The 21376-nt window shown below is 47.8% G+C and overlaps 4 protein-coding genes across 10 annotated transcripts; 1 reads left to right on the top strand and 3 right to left on the bottom strand.

The window, feature by feature from the left end:
- Positions 1-631: 631 nt before the first annotated feature.
- LOC120680843 (probable plastid-lipid-associated protein 13, chloroplastic) lies at positions 632-6490 on the bottom strand. Of its 4 annotated transcripts, none has more exons than XM_039962415.1 (7): positions 6089-6490; positions 5543-5664; positions 5101-5184; positions 4897-4993; positions 4319-4535; positions 3455-3507; positions 632-946 (listed from the first exon to the last, which is right to left on the bottom strand). In XM_039962415.1, the coding sequence occupies exons 1-7, from the start codon at positions 6425-6427 to the stop codon at positions 836-838; spliced, it is 1023 nt and encodes a 340-aa protein (XP_039818349.1). In that variant the 5' UTR covers positions 6428-6490; the 3' UTR covers positions 632-835. The 4 variants fall into 4 exon arrangements, with proteins under 4 accessions (XP_039818349.1, XP_039818347.1, XP_039818350.1 ...); XM_039962413.1 differs by having other exon boundaries at positions 5543-5676; positions 6089-6435; XM_039962416.1 differs by lacking the exon at positions 3455-3507 and having other exon boundaries at positions 5543-5676; positions 6089-6453.
- A 50-nt stretch (positions 6491-6540) lies between these two features.
- LOC120680844 (zinc finger CCCH domain-containing protein 31) lies at positions 6541-9590 on the bottom strand. 2 transcript variants are annotated; one of them, XM_039962418.1, is made up of 4 exons: positions 9489-9590; positions 9335-9453; positions 8067-8127; positions 6561-7535 (listed from the first exon to the last, which is right to left on the bottom strand). In XM_039962418.1, the coding sequence occupies exons 2-4, from the start codon at positions 9414-9416 to the stop codon at positions 6773-6775; spliced, it is 906 nt and encodes a 301-aa protein (XP_039818352.1). In that variant the 5' UTR covers positions 9417-9453; positions 9489-9590; the 3' UTR covers positions 6561-6772. The 2 variants fall into 2 exon arrangements, with proteins under 2 accessions (XP_039818351.1, XP_039818352.1); XM_039962417.1 differs by having other exon boundaries at positions 6541-7535; positions 9335-9560.
- Positions 9591-10739: 1149 nt separating this feature from the next.
- LOC120681493 lies at positions 10740-11513 on the bottom strand. Its single transcript, XM_039962998.1, has one exon. The coding sequence runs from the start codon at positions 11478-11480 to the stop codon at positions 10875-10877; it is 606 nt and encodes a 201-aa protein (XP_039818932.1). The 5' UTR covers positions 11481-11513; the 3' UTR covers positions 10740-10874.
- A 6321-nt stretch (positions 11514-17834) lies between these two features.
- On the top strand, positions 17835-20978 carry LOC120682193 (protein PHOSPHATE STARVATION RESPONSE 1-like). 3 transcript variants are annotated; one of them, XM_039963986.1, is made up of 9 exons: positions 17835-18092; positions 18576-19178; positions 19283-19505; positions 19641-19717; positions 19915-19957; positions 20149-20203; positions 20308-20377; positions 20511-20737; positions 20806-20978. In XM_039963986.1, the coding sequence occupies exons 2-9, from the start codon at positions 18606-18608 to the stop codon at positions 20810-20812; spliced, it is 1275 nt and encodes a 424-aa protein (XP_039819920.1). In that variant the 5' UTR covers positions 17835-18092; positions 18576-18605; the 3' UTR covers positions 20813-20978. The 3 variants fall into 3 exon arrangements, with proteins under 3 accessions (XP_039819920.1, XP_039819918.1, XP_039819919.1); XM_039963984.1 differs by having other exon boundaries at positions 17839-18092; positions 20511-20974; XM_039963985.1 differs by lacking the exon at positions 17835-18092 and adding an exon at positions 18165-18459 and having other exon boundaries at positions 20511-20974.
- Positions 20979-21376: the final 398 nt, after the last annotated feature.

Raw genomic sequence — 21376 nt, 5'->3', positions numbered from 1 at the left:
AAGCTGTTTTTTTTATCGTATCATGAGTAGAATGGAATGCCATTTGGTTAATTTCTTTCGATGTATTTAGCCTTGTTTGATTCCAACATTGTTCCACTACATTTTGGTAGTAGGGGGAGTGATGGTGATTGGAGACGCTGGCTCTGATCTGATTCTGAGGCCAGTACAGGGAAATCTCTGCACTTTTGCAGTGTCAGTCTGTCAGGAGTCAGGTGTCTGAAACAGAAGCACGAAACTTGCCCCGCACGTTCAGAGGCAAAACGAAATGCCCACATGAAACAGAATGCACAAGTTCGCATCTTGCTGTCCAACATTCTTCCGAATTCATCCTTTGCCGATCAAACATAATGAATTTTCCTTTGATTCTTATACACAAGATGGCCACTGTTTGAGGCGTCATTCAGCCTCTAATGTTTCAACAGAGTGGTTGCAGCGGTCCCCACTGTTGCTGCACATCTGCCCTGCTGATGGGAGCACAATAGCCTTTATATAAGACCATGATAGGACAAGGAACAAACGGGCATTTTGATGTGCACACTAATCAGTAATATCCAGCTCTTAGCTTGGAATCCACCAAGAAGATATATAACAATACAGCTGATTTAAAAAACCTGGCAAGGAAACCATCCTGTAAACTTAAAATGCAACACCTTACTTGATTACTTCAAGAACTACTGATAGCCATTTAGAGTTGATTGCACTTAGAATTGCTGAAAGGAACGTGAGTAAGAATATTCAAGTGTTTGTCAATGTGCAAGACAGAAAATAACCAAAAAGGAAGAACAAAGAAACCATAAACAAGAGCTATGGGTGCAGTTCGGTTAGTGCTGAGGCATTAGCTTTCATATTCTGATATCACTGCATCTGCTGCGCCATCAATTGGATTTGGTTGTGGCCCCTCCAGTCTGGTTAAGACATCAGGTGCTCCAGCAGCATCTCTGATAATCTGAAAAAGATGACAGCACAACCATGAGAAATTCTTTTTCCGTACTTCAGAAATACTCAAGGAAAACAACGTGAGATTTAAATAGTTCATTTGTGTATTCATGCAGCATGGGTAAACAAACAATTCAAATCAAATACTCCGGGGCATAAGTTGTGCCCATCAATCTGGTGGATAATGATTGACAGGAACAGTTTGCACCAGAAAGACAAGAGCAGGCAATCGATAGTTAAGCTAAAAGGCCGATAATTACAAGCATCTTATCTGTGGCCAATATAATTAAAAAGGCCTGTATTTCAAATGTGCATAATGACAATAAACAATCCTTTGCAGCATTCCGACTCAGTTGGCCATCACCCTTCAACTAAATGTGTTTAAGAATTGAAGTTCGATAAGAGAAGAACCAGAAGCTTAATAAGTGCATGATAATAGTAGGAATTCAATATGTTGTGTTTATTTTGTTTATGAAGAAAACATTTCAATTTTCTTTAAATAAAAGGTAGGAAAAAGTCCATTTTTGACCCCTCAACTATTGCGTTCGGCCAACTTTGACCCCCAACTACAAAACCGGACATAATTAACACCCTAACTTCTAATACCGGGCAACTTTGACACCTGCGCTCGGTTTAGCTGGTTTTGGGCTGACGTGGAGCGGATTTGACCATGCCACGCTGGCGTTGACTACCACGTAGGATGCTCTCTCTCTCTCTCCCTCCCTCCCTCCCTCCCTCCCTCCCCCCCTCCCTCCACAGCCAGGCCACCGCTGACCGCCGCCGCGCTTGCCACTAGGACTGGATATCAAGCCGGCTCGGCTCGGCTCGGCTTAGCTCGAGCTGGCTCGTTAGGATAACGAGCTAGCTCGGCTCGGCTCGTTATCGTTGCGAGCCAGAAGATAGGCTCGGCTCGACTCGTTTGCCAACTCGAGCTGGCTTGTTAGCTCGTGAGCCAGCTTGAATTAGCATCTGGGCGTCACACGGAGGCGGAGCGTAGGCCGCCGCCGCGGTGCGGAGCCATGGTACGGGGGTGGTGGGGGCGTCGCGCGGGGCGCGGAGGCCGTCGGAGGGGGCGTCGCGCGGGGCCGCCTGCCGGGGCGCAGAGGCCGGTGGAGGGGGCAGCGCGCGGGGCTGCCGGCCACGACGCGGAGCGGCGGAGGCAGGCGGACGGGGCGGCCCGCGAGGCCGCTAGCTGGGGCGCGAGACAGGCGGACGGGGCGGCGCGCGGGGTGCCGGCCCGGGCGCGCGGCAGGCGGATGAGGCGGCACGCGGGGCCGCCGGCCACGCCTCGGAGGCAGGCGGACGGAGCAGTACGCAGGGCCGCCGCCCGCAACGAGGAGCCACGGGATGGAGGCGGACGCTGGCAGTCTGTCGCCTGACGACCACCTACCAACCTGGGCGGACGAGTGCTGGACCCAGAGAGAGAGCGCTAGAGAGAGAGCCAGAGAGAGAGCTCGTTTCGGCTCGCGAGCCAGCTCGAGCTGGCTCGTTAATGAGCCGAGCTAAATACTTGGCTCAGCTCGCTAATATTTCCTAACGAGTCGAGCCGATCCGAGTCGAGCGAGCTACCGAGCCACGAGTTTTTCGTCCAGCCTTACTTGCCACCTTAGCTACCCAATAGAGCGGACGCCACCTGCTCCTATGCCTGCATGAGGAATGGGAGGAGTGGAGGAGCAGGGGACGAGGCGGCCCCATGGAGGAGCAGGAGCTGCCGGATCTGCTCGCTCGCGGAGCCGAACGACGACGCCGCCGTCGGCTCATGCGCTGGTGTGCTCCTCTGCTCACCCGCCCGCTTACGCCGCGCTCCACTCGAGCGGCGGCGCCGACGACCCCGCCTGCCACTGGCTCTACGACACGCTCCTCTTCCCCGACCCAGACCTCCGCCTCGCCTCCGCCTCGCTGCAGCCCGTATGGCAGGCCGCCGCCGCCGTGAGCTTGGCGAGCCTATATGGCAGGGCGCGTGCGTCACCGCCGCCGAGCTCGAGACACAGGGCGAGGCGGCTGGCGGACGGAGCTCCAGCAGTGGGGCAACGCAGCCGGTGGCGGCGCTGGCATGCAACAGCGGCGGGGGAGCGGCGCGGGCGTTGACCAGCGACCTGCTCAAGATGCAGGGGAGGGCCACTCCGGCGGCAGGGGATGGCAGGCAGCGGAGGTGGACAGCGGCGGCGAAGGGAGAGAAAGAGATGCTCGAGCTCGGCGGTATCCTTTAGACCCGGCCGCGTCCGACCTGGCGGTCTTTGCCAGCGAGGCGGGTCAAACCCGCTCCACGTCAGCCCAAAACCAGCTAAGCCGAGCGCAGGTGTCAAAGTTGCCCGGTATTAGAAGTTAGGGTGTTAATTGTGTCCGGTTTTATAGTTGGGGGTCAATGTTGGCCGAACGCAATAGTTGAGGGGTCAAAAATGGACTTTTTCCTAAAAGGTACATCAACCAACATTGTCTTGAATGTGAGTGTGCATAGATAATAGTAGATATCAGTGCATATGACTTTGCTATCACTGCAACCATTAAAGAAACATACCAATATTTCTTCATCCAAGTAAGAGATCATGAATAAGCGTTGGAACGTTCCACCTGTAATTGAACAAGGGCATGTAATGTAACTACATGATCCAGGGAATGCAAATGTCATGATGGCATGAAAACGGATGTAACTACAGTACTACACTGACAAACTATAGTCCAATCTCCAATCTCTCATGTCCAAGCCAATCAAATTTTGAATCAACTCAATATTGCAACAAACTAGAAGGAAAAGGCTGTGTTAATAAACAGGGTTCCAAGAACCAGATAGCAAACTGCCAGTTTCAAGAAAGCCAACCAAACCAGACAGGTCTGTTTTTTGGTAACTGTTTCAGTTCAATAGGCTCACCCAAATCAACCTTTGAAATTCAACATATACACCAATAAATTAGTAATCATAATTAGTTTATATTCCATACTTCAACTTCTCAAAGAAAAGGAAGGTATATCCAATTTTTAAAAAAATCATAAAAGGTTTCCTCCTATGACCTTAGAAATCAGAATCAACTGGCTGTGCCTCCAATTTTGGGGCTGGTTCCAGTTTCCTAAACCTGAACATAAGCCATGGAAGTATTGTCACTGTTTAAAGTAGAGAATGTTTTTCCAACTCAAGTAAAAAAGAACAGTAAAACATATTCCTCTAAAATTTAATATTTTGGAAAGTTGGCAAGATTTCCTGACAAAAAGAATGGCCATAACAAAATGGATTACTAACAAAATTGACTGTCGCTTTATCTGAGCAGACATAGGTCCCCAGAAACTGCAAGCATGTGTGCTTAACCTATACAAGTCCAACAGTGGTAGTATCCTAAATAGCATGCAGATACATGAGTGATTATGCAATAAAACCATGTGTACTTACTAAGTGGCAATTTAAGCCCCTCTGAAACAGCATCCCTAATAGGGCTAGGAAGTTGTTGCAGAGCTCCTGCAGTCTGCCCAAGCAAGCCCTTTAATTGCTCAGGCAACGTTTCTTCGCTAATTTTGGGAATCTCTATAAGGCCCTCAACATATTCCTCTTTCATCCTGACAGGGCCCTCAACGGATAATTGTGTGGTGAGGAGGAATTTGCTTTGTATCTGGAAACAGGGTTAAAAGACATTGCCGAATTGTGAGAACGCAGGTGTAACGACAAAGTGATCCCCAATCATACAGAAATATTCAGCTTACAGGTAATTCAGATATTAACAGGCTGCTAATAAATGACCTCAGTATAAATGGAGTATTCTCAGATGATGAAAGCTTTTCCACACAATCTATTACTAACAGATCTAGACAAAGAATGGCATACTGAAAAAAGATTAACCCTGCATCTTGTAAGAGATACTGACTAGCCAGGCACATAAATGCATAGAACGAATAATCTTAAGAAAAATGAAGATAAGAATCCCATTAATTGTGCAAAAGTAGTAGGCACCCTCCTACATCTTCTGACATTACCGTATTTAAGAACTTGAGGTTAGATGAGAATTTGGTGTATCCATCCTTGATCAACACGTCAAGTCCCATAAAGTGTGCAACAGTTGTAGGTGATCTCCTATAAAATATAACACACTTGCAATGGGAAAAGCGAGGAGAATCTTGACAACTGACAAGTCAAAAGAAGTTATGACTTGCACCAAGCAAGGAGCAACAGGGACATACTCAAACAAAAGCCGGGCTGCAAATGCTCCAGGACTGCTGTCACCAAACCATTCAAAGTTCCATCGACCTTCCAGGAAGGGCGATCTGCGAAGTGAACAGATGCTATGAAATCCAGGCCAATGTGCCAACACTTACAGAGTAAGCTTTTTCAGTAAAAAATGAAGCAAGTCCATCTCGTCTTAGTGCTTATATTCATTTAAAGCTTTTTCAGTCAGAAATGAAGCAAGCCCATCTCGTATTAGTGCTTATATTCATATAAAGCTTTTTCAGTCAGAAATGAAGCAAGTCCATCTCGTCTTGGTGCTTATATTCATTTAAAGCTTTTTCAGTCAGAAATGAAGCAAGTCCATCTCATCTTAGTGCTTATATTCATTTAGTGTTGTTGTGAAAAGTATCTCAAATAAGCTGCAGTCATAATTCATCTTCTTTAGCTGTAACTTACGTTGTGGGGCGTGGTGTGGGGTTCAGCCGTTCAAGTCCAACGATCCGCTCGTTGACATCGATCCTCTGCATCTCTGTGGTCTTACCGCTAACCAAGGCCTCGAATCCCCCAGCATCTTTAAACTGATATTGATACTTTTCAGATACCATAGTTGAGAAAAGAGAAATACCTTGAAAGCTGAAAGTTCAGGGTCAGCTACTCTTTTCTAATTGTTGACTCAACTGTCGTTTCACACATCAACACAAATACGGCAAACTACTCTTTTCTAATTGTTAAGTGTGCGCAAAAAAATTGTACTAAAACGTATATGAAAATTGCAGGTTTGGAAAGCGACACTGGCGCCTCCAATCTGGCTGGGCAGTGGTACTCCAATACAACGACCAGTAAGCCAGGTTGTGTAACTAGGGACCAATCATTTCGATGAGAAGACTGAATAGGAACAGGAGGCTCCCGCAGGCACTATCATGGCCTCATGGGAAGGTCAGGACTCGAGGAAGTACTAGGCGAGAGGCTGAGAAGAGGCGGGCGAAGAGAGGGAGAGCTCACGGCTAGGAGGAGCGACTCCTTGGCGGAGAGGCGCTCCATCTCGCGGGCGTAACTGGCGGCGGGCCCACCCTGAAAGGTCTGCGCCATGGCCCTGCAGCTCCCAGAGTAGCGGGGGCGGGGGCGTCGGGGCGAGAGGCGCACCCGGCCATCGCGGCGGCCGCGGAAGGAAGGGAGACGGGCAGGAGAGGCCGTCGTCAGCGCCACGGCGGCCGCCATGCCCGACGAGCTATAGCCTGTAGGTTTCTCTCTCGTGCTACAGTATACCGTCCGCGGTGGTGGTGGCGACCCCCGTGGAAATCGAGAGAATATCTCCGAGGAGGAGATCAAAATGGGCTTCATCTACTTATTTCCCCCCTCAAATATTCTTTCACGATTTACACAAACAGCGGTAGGAGAGTCACACACTCACACGGGTTTGCTGGACAATGGAACCAGTTATATCAAAAACGAACTATGGATGCAGGCTGCTATGTGACCAATAAAATGCTCAAAACGTACACGGGCATGGATTTCTTTCCAAACATATTTCAAAAAGGCTGAAATCTAGAGCTTAACAATCCACTGAAATCGCATTACAGCAGTCTAAGTGCCTAATAACGATGTAAAGAGCAGTAGCAAATGGACAGTCAACACGGGTCGCCCGCCCAAGATGCATGTACATCTCAGCCTAGAGCACCTCAGCTCTCAAGCCGCACCTCTCCGCTGCTCGTTCTCACCATGGGCGAAGTGGCACCGCTCGCCGAATGTGCAGGTACCCTTCACGAAGTTCTCACATAGCTTCGTCTTGTAGTTGCTCCTGCCCCCAGGGGCACCCCCTCGGCCTCCTGCTGGCGCAGGGTTTTTGGGTGGCATGCTGGCGCTGATGGTGGCAATGAGGTCGCTCACCATGTTGCTGGCTTGCTTGATCTGGTCGAAATTGCCTTCCAGCTCGATGTTCTTCAGGTTCGGATCTGACTCGTGGTCGCGGATCGAGAGCTTGACACCCGTAACTCGGCATATCTGCTTTGTGTTGACCCCACCCTTACCGATTATGCCGCCAGCAAGCGAGGCATCAACACTGATCTTGGCAGTAGCTGAGGCGCCAAAGTTCCCTGCTGGAGGACCCATCGCAACTGGCGGAGGTGGTTCAGGTCGGCCTCCAAACCGACCACCCATTGGAGGGGCTTCATGAGTCATGTAAGCTGGCTTGCCAAGTTCTCTCTCGCTATGGGCAAAATGGCACTTATCACCAAATTTGCAGCCTTCAACGGTGTTGTATTTGGTGCACATGCGTGTCTTGCCCGTCGAAGCTGGATGAGAGTTAGCAACAGCAGCATGATCTGCAGGAGCTCTTGCTGGTGCAGATACAGCAGGGCTGCCTAGGTTGAGCATTTTTGCAACTGCTGGGTATCCACCAGGGACAAAGTGCAGAAAATGACATCCCTCACCAAAAGGGCACCCAATGGTACTGCAACATTCAAAACAAAAACAGATTATCTACAAAGCTGCATTTAACAATTTCAAGTATGCAGGAACTTGGGTGAGAATTATAACCAAACTATTCAATAACACACCCTCAAGACCTAAACCATATGTATAGGAATGCTCAAAAACCAATAACGATCCACAAGAAAAAACCATACTCATGAAACACGTACAAATTGAATGTGCTCACGTGAATAGTTCCATTGCTAAATTTAACCTACCACTCGATCCAAAATTGAAATGTTATAAACTATTCAACCTAGGTCTAGAGAGAATAAAAACCATGGAGCAAGAGTGATTTGCAGCGCTTACAAGTACCGTGTTCATCTAAAGTAACCACAGAAAACAGCAAGTAGTTTGATGCAAAAGACTAGCTCATGTATCACAGTTCACAATATTTTTATACCTTCTGCATTGAAGTAAAACTTACATAGAATTTTGTTTGTAACTGTAAGAAAAGGTGAAAATACGAGTTACCATTCTGATGTTATTTCAGGTAGGTTAGGATTATAACCTGAAAAACTTGGTGCAAGGCTTCGATTTGCTTGATTGACCAGTTTGAAATGACTCCGTTTCTGTTGCATAAAATTAATTACATTTTCTCATGTGTTAGAAGTTTGCATTTCTGATCTTCTAATCAAGTAAACATATGTAGAATTTTCTAATGGATAACAAAATTTTATAAGATATAAAGATGATATTCCGTGGTATTTATCCACTTATCCTGCAGAAAATAGTAGTTACATTGAACCTGATTCAAAAACAAAGGACTAGCAAATAGGCTCCCCAGATTCTATACTGGCAGATACCATGTGTCTGCACTTTTCTTCTTGTTGGTTCAATTGGTTATCTGTCAAAAAACCACATTGTCGTTTGATCCATATTCACGAGTGAAAAGGTGCCATGATTTCCAAATATGCTTTCCACTTATTCCTCTTTTCTAACATATAATGTTCTTTCTGAGAAAAATCATCTAGATCAACCTTTGATCATTATAATAAACAAGTTGTTCCGACTTTCAGCTTTCGAGATATAACTACTGCACTAGACTTTCAGCTTCCAAGATATATCTACTGCACTATTTTACAATGGGATAACATGCTCGCTGTGAGAGACAGTCAACACTAGATCCATGGACTAACAGGCGATAGCTGTACCATAGTCACGAAGACAGATGTGGGATATGCCGTATATACCAGTAATCTCAACCCCTCATATCAAACATTAGCAACCTGCTTTTTTCTATCAATGCTCATATGCATTTATACAGGAAACAGAATCTTATCTTGAGGCACCTATCATCGCTAATACATTACTCAAACACAAAGCTAACCTTAGATTCCACTAGACCAGTTTGGGCATTTGGCATAGCCATGGAAAGATACAGTCAAAGTTCAGGCAATCGTAACCTTGATGTGTAAAAGGGAGAAAAATGTTGGCTTGCAAAATCAAACTAGGGCTAATGAGCTAGTATTATTCCACCAATCCACACCATACCCGAAACAAAGCAATTCTGAAACAAAACGAGACCAACTATAGCCACTCAAACCCTAAGCCGCCACCGCCATAATGCGCATCTCGTTCTGCGCTTGTCACCTAGCGGCCACCGCCTGCGCACGCTTTCATCATTCTCACGGACAAACCCATAAAACCTACCCTAACAACATAGGTGCCCGCAGATCCAGTCCCATATCTCACACACGGCATAAAGAACCAAAATCTAGCAGCAAACAGAAACTGAGGCGCACGAGAGGCCGAACAGACGGGAGCACGACGCCTCACCTTTCGAGCGCTTCCCACCGGCTGCGGCCCCGTTGGCCGTCTCCGGCCGGGATCTCTTCCGGGCCGCGGCGGCTCCCTCCATGGCCAGCCCTCACGTCTGGAAGGAGGCGCGCCGGAACCCTAGCTTTTTTTTTTTTTTGAGCAGCGCCGGAACCCTAGCTCCCAACTTGCGACGGAGCAGAGGAGAAAAGAAAGATTGCGAGCTCGTGGGGGTCAGGGGTGGGTGGGTCGACTCAAGACGTGGGGGAGACGGGTGCTGTCTGGTTTCTTATGAAGATTGGGCTTTGGGCCTCGAGTCGGATTGGTGGTCGCGAGGAGTTAGTGTCCTGGCCCAACTAGTGTCCACTGGGCCCGGTGGTTTCCATTAGGAATGCAAGATAGTCTTTACCTATTTTTAAAGAGCGGACCGATTCTGTGATATTTTGACTTTTGATCCGTCCTTACAGGTGGATCCCACCTGTCAGCCACAGTCCACCTTTCTTCATCGTATACGTACGCCGTGACCATGCCTCATCGGTTCGCATCTACAACTTATGCAAGAACAGAGGATAAATCAGCCGCTCGCCGGAGTCGCGGCCGCCTGTTGTGCCTCCGCACCAGCGCGCCGTTGCGTTCGTTGGAGTTGGAGCCACGGCCGCGGCCGCCTGCGCACTCCCGCTCGTGAGATTTGCCGCTCCCACTGTAAATTTCGATAAAATTTTATTGTGTGAACGCAAAAATTTATTTATAGGATCTGGCTCTTGATATGGGATCCACATGTAATTCTAGCAACATTGTTTTGTACAGAGTAGCTACTAGTCATATTGTGTCATCTTCAATAATTTCAATCAATATTGATTAAATTTTATAGCGTGAACGCGAGACTTTATTTTTAGGGTCCCAATCTTAATATGTGACCGATATTTATATATAATCATATTATTTTGTATAAATATCCATTTCAGCTCAGCCCAACCTAAGCCAACTTGTATTTATATAGAACTTCTCCGTCCCGTCCTATTACCTACTACAACTCATTTTGACCCACCCAAATACACTCTATATCAAAAACCAACATGTTAGTCATATTTCAACCCAATCTATTTTCAGAGCTATGTATCACGGAGCAATATTCTACACACATATAGAGACAGAGATACAGAGAGTAAGGAACAGCCCGATCGGTTCCCGTAAAAGTAGAGAGAAAATCTCGCGTTCTATAGATGGCTCATTATCCTATGATTGTTTCTTTCCTACTATCTTCAGCCTATGTGAAATTTTATCCTTGAAACATACAGCAACAAGTTTCACACCACAGCGAAAGCACACATGTTTTTTTCTCGAATCTCGAATCGAAGAAACTAAACAACCAATCGCAAATCGCAAACAGCTGCGCCATGCGTGAAATTACATTGCTGTTCTTCAACCTCGCCGCTGGCTCGACATAACTCGAATTCTACCTAGACTTGCACAGAATTTATTCAGATCGGGAAAACAAATTTTCTAATTTGCATTTGCATCCTGATGCATGCCGCCCGTATGCATCAAGTGTCTACGGGCTTCAGATGCTCCTGGCTATGATCTCCTGACACCTCCGGTCGTACGACTCCTGCTTCTCCAGCAAGAAGTTGGCGCGGCACCTCGCGATGAACTTCTCCGCTAGAATGTCGATCTCATTCCCGCCGCCGTCGACGTCTTCCTCCTCCTCGTCATCCTCTTCTTCGACGACCATTACATCATCCGGCGGCATCTCCTCCTCGAGCCAGCGCAGGTACCCACAGTACTCGGCCGCCGCCGCCGTCCCGTCCCCGGCGGGACCCGCCGGAACCACCGCCGCGTTCCACGCCGACTCCAAGGACGGGTACACGTGGTAGCTCGCGTCCAGCGCCGCCGCTCCCCGAGCTGGCGACGACGACAATCCGCCGGGCCAGGCGAGATGCGGCTTCGTGAAGACGCTGGCTACCTGCTTGCTCCTCTTCCTCGAGCGGCAGCGGATGGCGCGCCTCTTCTTGGCCCGCGCGCCCCTCTTGGTCTCGCCGAGCGCGTCGAGGAGCAAGGACTTGAACCTGGCGAGCGCGCGCAGGACGCGGCCGACGCGCGGGTAGACGTGGGATTGGAGGATGGTGCTGATCTTTGGCGAGATGGAGCTCGGGAGCAGCGCCTCCATCTCAAACTCGATCAGGGTCTTCAGGGACAGGGAGAGAGGTTACGGCCGGGCCGGTGAACGAAGTTGCTGCTCGATGGCGCATGCGCACGCTGGTGCGTCGTGCCGCTTTATAAAGGGCGAAATGTGCCACCGTGGCAGTGCCACCGTGGCAGTGCCACCGTGGCATCTGCCCTTGATCTACATCCATCTACGCGTCCATATCTTGTTCTTGTCCACAATCCCACAAATCACTCTTGATCACCGTCGACTGTTACAGAAAGTAATCACGTTCTTTTGGGTGAGTTGTGCTGTCATCTCGCTCTGTGAGATTGTGACGCATGCAGTTCTTTTTTCTTCCTCTCTGTCCCATTGCCATTCCTTTTCTTTGCTATCTAAAACAGAAACCAGTCATCGATCATTTTCGCTGATTTCTTCCCGTTCCTATTGCTACCATGCACCTGGGCCAAGGCCTTTCCAATTATATTTGAGATTACAATCACTTGGAGTCTGATCCGTGAATGCGTGTGGAAGGCTGAGATGCCGGCCGAACAACATTGTTAGTATTCCAATTAAGAGAAGTAAGTAAGGTTTAGTGTGTTCTTCTCTCTATGACTCGAGAAGTAATAGTATGGCACTGAACCTGAACTTTTTTTTTTTCTGGAAAGGCACTGAACCTGAACCTGGATATGAGATACGGAGATAGTGCCTTTTATTTGTCAGAGCATTGCTATCTGCAACATGGATAGGCATAGGCAAGAGCAAGAGCTCATCATCTGCAGCCTGATAGCAGGATGTGCAGGACAGCTGGACCCCTGGCTAGATGAAGCAAGCAGGCCGTATCAAGTTGCCATCCTCGCTGTGATCTATCCTGTTTCAGGAGCAGCAGAGCTTGATCACGAACCGACGAAGAGTTTCTCCTCCGCGGCATGTGGCGTGGCTCCTCAACACTGTCCGTTTTCAATCCGCTCGGTTCGCATTACCCCGAGACGCCCTGCGCACGCTTTTACAGGACACCGTGGCTCCAGCCTGGCGCTGCTCCCATCGTCTTCTTCCTCCCACTCCTGTCGCGGTCAGTCGCCGGGTGACGGGAGGTGCCTTCACATTATTGGCCATGGCTCGCGCAATTCTTCGGCCGGATAACAACCGGGAGAGGGATCGGCCGCACGCGCGTGACGCCACGGATGCATCCATTTGAGCGCTCATGCTTCTCGTGTGCACCTGCCGAGAAGCCCGGCGAATCCAGTTGTTGGGATACTCGGGCAAGGGGAGCTAGGGAGACGCCCATCCCATGGCAGCGCAAAGCGAATCAATCATTCGTGAGCTCGGCTGTAACGACGCGGGGGGATACCATTGCATCACCCGTGGATTCTTGACATGGACCTCTACCGAATCAACATGCCCTCGGCGAGGTCGATCATGGCTGCCGCCGACGACGACGGGGGAGCCTGTGCGGGGCACACGCCACGGTTACTCGCGGGGGCTCCTATATAATTTCGGGAAGATACATATGCTATACATCTATAAAATCTATTAGATTCAAATTAACTTCAACATTTTGAAAAATAATTCAACATTTAAAAATCGTATATTCAACATTTTTTATATATTATTTCAACATCTCAAGAACATAAATTCAACAAATTAAAATCTACATCAATATTTTTCTCAATCCATCTTCTCCGGCTCCGGCGAGGAGCGGCGCCGGCGACGTGCGCGCAGCAAAGCAGCAGCGCAGCAGCATGTGCAGCAGCAGCAGCAGCCTGCAACAGCAGCAGCGCAGCAGCATGTGCAGCAGCAGCAGCGCAGCAGCAGCAACAAAGCGCGGCGGCGGCGGCGCGCGGCCCGTCGGGCCCAGCACTCGCGTCGACGGGCGGCGGCGCAGCAAGCTCGGAGGGCGGCGGTGGCGGGGAGCAGGAGGAAGAAGAAGATAGAATTAAGAAGATCTAATGGATGAGATGATTTGTACGAATCTCAAACACTGTAAAGTGGGGGAAACAAAATTTCCGAAAGATATATAGAATTTCCGGTTACTCGCACGGCAGCAGCATCGGTGAGAGGTCCCGCCGGATTTTGTATCGCGACACAAATAGGCCCATTGAGAGCGATCCAAATCATCCCATCGTCATTTAATAGCCCAAGAGGCCGAGATACTGCGAGACGGAGCCCAAAGCGTAACTAAGCCCATGTTCCCGTTACGGCCGGAAATCCTATATATCTTCCGCAAAAAATTATTCTACTCATCTTCTACTGTTTGAGATCCGTGCAGAATATGATGAACGGATCAGATCAAAAGCTGATGAAAGAGGGCTGGTTGAGCGCACGTGGTTGCATCAGAAAAAGCGGAACACGTGGTGGCATATGGCTGGCTGTAGCAAGCTGTAGCAGGTTAGTGGTTGACGAACTTTCTTTTGACTTCAAAATTTCAGATTCATTTTTTCTTCAAACCATAAATACGTTTCAAATTCTGTTTGAACCATGATGTTTGTTAGAATTTATACAACAAATCAAGGTCCATTATGAATATATTTAAATGTTTTAAATACTTTTCAAAAATTAACATTCAAAATGTATTATTTCAACAAATTGTGTTTATGTGTTCAACATTCTTGACATACTGCATCAACATTTCACATAAAATGTTGAATTAGTATATTTAAAATATTGAACTAAGTCTACCTAGATGTTGAATTAAGTATTTTTAAATGTTGATTATATTACTTTAATATTTTAAACAAACTGATCGTAAAATCTTTAGCAAAATAACACATTACAATCACATATTCAAAGAAATAACAAAAAAACAAGCATAATATACTTTCATTACTTTGTCGCTGCTGCTATTGCTATTGTATGTCCTGCTAGGTCAGTGGTAGCTGCTTCTGGTTTTCACTTCCACATGTAAAGAAAAATAGCAGGCCGACAACGTGTCTTCCTCACTTAAAGGAAAAATAGTAGGCCGGCAACGACGTAGTGGGCCGTAAACAGGCCGTGCGACATATACCTTATGCATCTTCGGAATATAGATAGGTGCCCCCGTTACGGCGGCTCCGTCCAGGCTAAAGGGTATGGCGGCGCCCCAGAGACCAGACCAGACCAGACCTCACACTTGCGGTTGCCCCCGCCGGACGCGAGCTTCCAGGCCAGGCTCTTGTCACTGCGCCACCGAGGACGAAGCATTGCAGCATGCATCCAACCGAGGAAGCATGTACGCTGGCAGGCGGACGGACGGACACCCGAATCGATCCTCCAGCAGCAATGCGACGGCGGAGCAGATGCTCCGAGAGAGACGACTGCTAATCGCCGCGAAGCCGTCAAGCTAATCCATCCCGCCCGGGAGGATTAACTTTACTTATCCCCAAGGCAAGATGCGATGCGATCGGGGGGATTTGCGTTGACACAGGGGGCACCTGCGCCACCTGGCTCCCCGTGTCGTTTGCGCTGCCGAGCCATGGACGAATCCGAGGAATTAAAAAGGGATTGCACTTGGGAGTTCGGGGAGCCGATGAGCCGAGCAATCTCCCGCAGCAATGGCCCTTGAGGCATTCAGAGGACGACCAGCTCCGCTGCCTTTTTCTCTGCCTCCTACCCTACCCCGGCCCCAACCGGCGAGGCACCAATCCGGCAAAAGATACACACACACATGCATCCGGATAAGGTTGTTAATCGCTTCCACGTTGGCACGCCTGCCCGTCCAAATCCCGTCGTCGATCTGCATAAGTTTCATCGTCCACTTGCTCGATCTCCTGCTCCTGCTCACACTAATTCTGCTCTTCTTCTGCATCCGGCTACATGCGTGGACAAAGCAGACCTACGTCAGCGAATACTTCAGCGCCGCAGGTGGTCTTTTTTTTGTCAGTCAGAATTGAGATTCACAGTCTCATTATATGCTATCTATGCGACCGGGACGGCAGCTTCTAAATTGATCTCTCGTTCTTGTTTCTGATCATGGAGATTCCCTAGGCGCAGGGAGTCCAATGCTCGCCAGACAGCTGCAATTCCTTTTTTTTCACGGATGATTGGTGACCACTGCCAATGGATCCTCCATTGAACGGAAGTGATGATTGTCCCTTCAAAAAAAAACTAAAGTGATGATTAGGTCCATTTTGTGTATTTTAGGCCATGTTTAGATCCCAAAATTTACATCCAAAAACTTCACATCGAATATTTGGACACATGCATAGAGTATTAAATAACGTATATTTACAAAAAAATTTGCACGGATGGATTGTAAATCGCGAGATGAATCATTTTTATGATTTGCAACAGTGATGCTATATTAATCATCTGCTAATTATGGATTAATTAGACTCATTAGATTCGTCTCGCGATTTACAATCCATCCGTACAAAAAAATTTGCAAATAGATTTTATTTACTACTCCAAAATAACAAGATTCTGTTTCAAAATTTCTACCCCTAAAGTTCTAAAGACTGCCTCACTTAGTTACAGGGTTAATAATCCCGACCGGTCCGGTCAAACCGCTGCCCTCCGGTAGCGGTTTACCGGACCGGTTTGACCGGAAACCGGTTGAATTCAAATCCAAATTCAAAATCGCATGTGTAATCGGTTTGAATCTGTATACCGGCCGGTTTGACCGGTTTGAATTCAAATCCAAATTCAAAATCGCATGTGTAACCGGTTTGAAACGGTATACCGGCCGGTTTGACCGGTTTACCGGCCGGTTTGACTAGTTTACCAAGTGGGCCTTAATGGGCCGTCTCATTTTTTCCTTTTCTTTTTTGGTTTAACTTTAAATGCCCGAAAAGTATGTTAAATGAACGAATTTTTGAGAAAATTTGACACCATTAGATTCGTCGCACCTTGAAGTATTTTTATGATTTTTTTTGGAATTTTTCATTTTTTGAATTCAAATTTGAATTTTGAATTTGGGCCGATTTGGTACCGGCGCAAATCGGAACCTGGTTCCCACCGGTTTTGTAAACCCTGCTTAGTTACCGCTTTCCAGCAAGAAAACGGTGAAAGCTCTGCTTAATTTCCTTTCTTTTGTAGAATCTGCTGAAGAATTCTGTCTGTTAGCTACGTTCTTGTATCTCGGCTTAATTTCCTTTCTTTTGTAGAATCTGCTGAAGAATTCTGTCTGTTAGCTACGGTCTTGTATCTCTACATTAATCTGAAGTGCACCTACTGACCTACGTGTGTACATACTTCACCAACCCAGTGGTCATTTGCTGAGACCTGTAATTAAGATTTGACAGTGTCGATGCGTCATTGGCACGACCTGGCGGCAGCTTCGACAATGATTTTTCATTCCTCTTCTCGGATCAGGGAGATTCCAAAAAAAAGCAACCAATCCAGTGAGCGCTGGATACCTGCACATCTTTCTAACCACTGATCGGCGACTACTCCTAATGGGTTCCCCATTGGACTAAAGCTTTTATTGGATCGATTTAATGCTGATTTGATTTTGTTTTGTTATCGGCTAGAGACTGATGAAAGCTAAGCTCAAGAGAAGTGTCGTCTGCGACTGCTTGTGCTTGGATATGTGGTTCAACTCAAAGTTCCGCTATAAGTTGTTATGTCTTCGCAGGAAGAGTTATGATCAGAGGAAGAGGTTACCACAAGACAATTAGGCAGCCAAGGCTTTCGAATTAACAGGATGAACCAATGAAGGGAGTGGTTGATGCTGAACGCTGCACATTCACGGCAGTACTATGGTGTAAAAAAAAACTTCTTTATGCAAAGATCAAAATAAATCATGTAATTGAATTCCACCCAAACAAAGTCCTTGCGATGAATTTTTCTTAATCTGGATTATCCCTTGGAGTGTTTAGTCTAAGCCTACCCCAAGTGACGGAAAACATATGGACCGGCCAGGCATTAATTAGGGAGGTACTAAACAGATACATGTCCATTATCCATTAAAAGATGACTGAAACAAATGAAAGTTCTTCAGCAATAAATGAAAAAAATAAAACAAAAAAGGAGATCGATGTTACCGTGCTATTTGATTGTTCCCCACCAAGAATCACAGGTTATGTATATCCATCCCACATTGTAAAACATATCTATTTGTTTGGCATTTCATTTTTTACTACCTCGTCCTTTTCATGGTAGGTATTGTCCACTTATTTATTTCTGATGTAGGACAAATTAACATCACATCCAAGAAGGTTAAAATCCGAAATTTTGTCGGTTCAGCATAGGGGTGCCTATTCATCTCTTGTTGGGATATCAAAAGACAAACAGGACATAAGGGTTCAGCATAGTGATGTCCCCCCTGATCTTTACTGTAATCTTGTATGCTTTCAGTCCAGCTAGGAATGGGTGTGCCATAAGATCCATGCAGAGACGGTGAAAGCATCAAAGCCCCTGTTTGTCCCCTAGCCTTGTGTCTGTACATGCAAGCTTGCTCTTCATATAGTAGGTGGAGATATCTTTGCATCTTATTATTCTTTGTCAGTTGCTAGCTGCTTGGCTTCAATCAGGAGGCCTTGGCCCCCACAGGGAGGACTCCATATTCCAATTGGGATGATCAGGAGCCCTTTCTGCATCCACTCCTCATTCCCAATTCTCCTGCAGACTCCAATCCTTCCTCCAGATACAGTGCGAGGGAGATAATTGCCAGGAAGTCTTCCGTGCTGGAAGCTACTGCACATGTGATGCCTTCAAGTTGTAAGTTGCTCTAACCACGTCTGCTGATGCACATGCAGCTATTCCTTCCCCCCTACTTGCTTGCATTGCCGTGTTCTTGCTTCCTCCACCTCCGGCGGCCGCGGCATGCTCGTCGGCAATTGCCGGTATTCGTGTGTTGTGCTCCGGAGGCACTCACCGCCGTCGAATTATTCTCATCACGTTGCTCGACACGCCACCGGGAATCTGGACCGGTGCGGGATCCTATTCGGCCACTAGAACCCAAGCTTCCAATGGATGGAAATGGAACCTTTGCATCGGCCCTATTTAAGCATCGCCGCTGCACTAATCCTTCTCCTCTCCTGCTCCAACTGTCGCCTTAATTCGTTGCTAGAACCTGCTGATTGAGGTCTCACATGGATAATGCTTAAATAAGTTCTCTATTTACAATGAACTGTTGATACATTCAAGTTCATCGATCGTGAAACAATTGACGAGTTAGTTGTACTTGTGTTTTTCTGCCAGCTTGTTCAGATCCAAGACTTCGTGATCTAGATGATGAACGCCAAGAAGATTAAGCTGCACGACCACCACTACGGATCGCCGCTGTGCGACCCACAGATGTTCCCGGCCGCCGCCGCCGCCGCTGGGCTCTCCTTCCACCCGGGGCTCGTGAGCTCCTTGCCGCAGCAGCACGGCGGCTCTGGCAGCTGGCTGCACGAGGAGTACACCCCGACTCCGAGGACTGCCCCAGCGACGCAGGGCAGCTGCGTCGGCGCCGACACCGCCGCGTTCTTCGCCACCGAGCACCTGCTGGGCATGGTGCGGTTCGACTTCCCTCTCGGGACGACGACGCTGCCGGCGACGATGACAACGGCCAAGACGCCGCCGTTCATCCGGTCGCCGGAGGCCGAGCAGCTGTACCGGCCAGTCGGCCCGCTGCTGCACCGCGACAACTCGGTGAGGACGTACTACGTCAGGCCGCAGCATCGGGACGCCCCGGAAGCGCCTCCTGCGCTCAAGCTGCCATTGCAGCAGCAGCAAGAGCAAGGGCATGCGCTGTACGGCAACGGTTCCACCGGCAGGCTGCTCGGCGGCGAACCCAAAGCCCACTCATTTTCACCTCATGTAAGTGACACATGGTATTATGGATAGAATTCTTCTCCCAAATCATGCCATGACCAGCAGGTTCTGATACCGATTCCTCCTTCCTGTTTGGCCAAACCCTGAAGGTTACGGCCAACACGCTTCTCCCGGCGATGGAAGCGCCGGGCATGCAGAGCCCAACTGAGAACCCGCTGTCCAGGAGCTGCAGTATCGGTGCGCCGGGGACCCACACCGGGAACGTCGTCGCCGCGCCCGGGCACGGCGCGCCGAGCAAGACGCGGATCCGGTGGACGCAGGACCTCCACGAGCGGTTCGTCGACTGCGTGAACCAGCTCGGCGGCGCGGACAGTAAGCGTCCTTGATCTGAAAAGTCCTCTATTCCTGTCGTCGATTATCGTTGCTGCTTAAATTTGTTTTGCTGGAAAGGCTATTAGTTTCTCACAGTGTGTAGTCTTCTCTTTGTTGTCGTGTTGACACTTGCAGAGGCGACTCCAAAGGGGATTCTGAAGCTGATGAACTCTGGTGTCCTCACAATCTACCACATCAAGAGCCACCTTCAGGTTGATGAATTTTCGCAAATCAAAAGATACTTTTCGGAACTTATCAACTGTGGAGAGTATCAAATTTAAACATACAAACTTTTCGGAACTTATCAACTGTGGAGAGTATCAAATTTAAACATACAATGTTGTTGTTTGACAATTTGTAGGATGACCTAGTTGAATTTATCTAAAATTTTGCTTTTCTTGGATTTCAGAAATACCGCATAGCCAAGTACATGCCGGCATCGACATCCGAAGGTAATCCTGCAAGAATTTAGTACCCACTTGTTCAGTACTATTATTCTGCGAACGTGTCAACGCCAAGCTTTATCATTCCATCATCATCTTGACATGCCTGACTGACACATATTGCCATTGCGTGGCCATTCTGCTTACATTCCGTCCTATCGCCGGCTGACACATGTTGCCATCCTGTTGTCGAATTGCAGGGAAACAGGAGAAAAGAGCCACCGGAAATGACGCGCAGAATCTCGACCCCAGCACGTAACTGTCCTCGTCGTCTACCTTTTTTTTTTTTTTGCGAGAATCCTAATGGCAACCAAGTGCATTAACATGGACTAATAGCAGGACCCCTTTTTCTGTTGCAGTGGAATGCAGATCACTGAAGCACTACGCGTCCAGCTCGACGTGCAGAGGCGCCTCCACGAGCAGCTCGAGGTGCTCTGTCTATCCTTCAAACACTACAGAGAAAAAGAAACCTCGAATCCTACATGGATCCTTTCTAGATATATAAATCTGCGTTTGTGTTGATGGCATCAACCTTTTGCTGATACTTTTTTTGTGTGTGCAGATCCAGAGGAATCTGCAGCTGAGGATCGAGGCGCAGGGAAAGAAGCTGCAGAAGATGTTCGAGGAGCAGCTCAAGGCGAGCAGGACCGTCAGGGAGCCGCCGGAGGAGCAGCCGGTCCAGAGCGCCGGCGCTGCCGCCTTCGCCGGCGTCGGCGAGCAGGACGACGAGGACGCGTTCGACGACGTGCAGCTGCTGTCCGTGGCCGGCAGCGGATATAACGATGCCAGGTTCCCGTCGAAGATAAGCTAGCGTCTGCTGCCTGCCTCGTGCCCGTTAGTCTGCTTTGTAATCGTAGGATTTGACAGCAAATATTGGTGTAGTTGTCCATGTATGATACGCACAATGTCGGGGAAGGAGTGCCTTTGTTTTTGCCAAATCGAGCAGTGAACTTTTCTTTTTTCCTAATAAAAAAAATAAAGTCTTAGGGGATACATGGGAGGATTCTCGTCCTCCGAGAAGTTAAACCCACGAGTAATTTTCAGTTTGCTTTCAGCTTATTCAAATGAGAAGTTCAAATGGCGATATGCTACCATGGGCAAATTGCAAAACTCTATGGTGCACCATACAAACTCAATTGAGTAGTGAATTGTCCATATTTTACTTCAGTTTAGTTTTTTTCTATGTTGTCTGTCGATGCCATGCATAAATTAATTATTTTTATTAGATTTATCTCACGAATTAGCCTAAAGATTCTAAATAATAAGATTTGTCTTGCGAATCTAACAAGTGTAATTAATTTATTATTAACAGATATTTATGTATCATCACTGTAGCAAATCAGAAATTAATTAGATTCATCTCGTGAATTAGCACCCATTTATATGTAAAAAATTTATAATTAAATTTTATTTAATACTTCTAAATAG

The sequence above is a fragment of the Panicum virgatum genome, chromosome 7N (assembly GCF_016808335.1).
Source record: "Panicum virgatum strain AP13 chromosome 7N, P.virgatum_v5, whole genome shotgun sequence".
In the NCBI taxonomy this organism is placed as follows: Eukaryota; Viridiplantae; Streptophyta; class Magnoliopsida; order Poales; family Poaceae; genus Panicum; species Panicum virgatum.
Note: the sequence above shows the minus strand (reverse complement) of the source record. Positions and strands in the feature narration are given on the sequence as shown.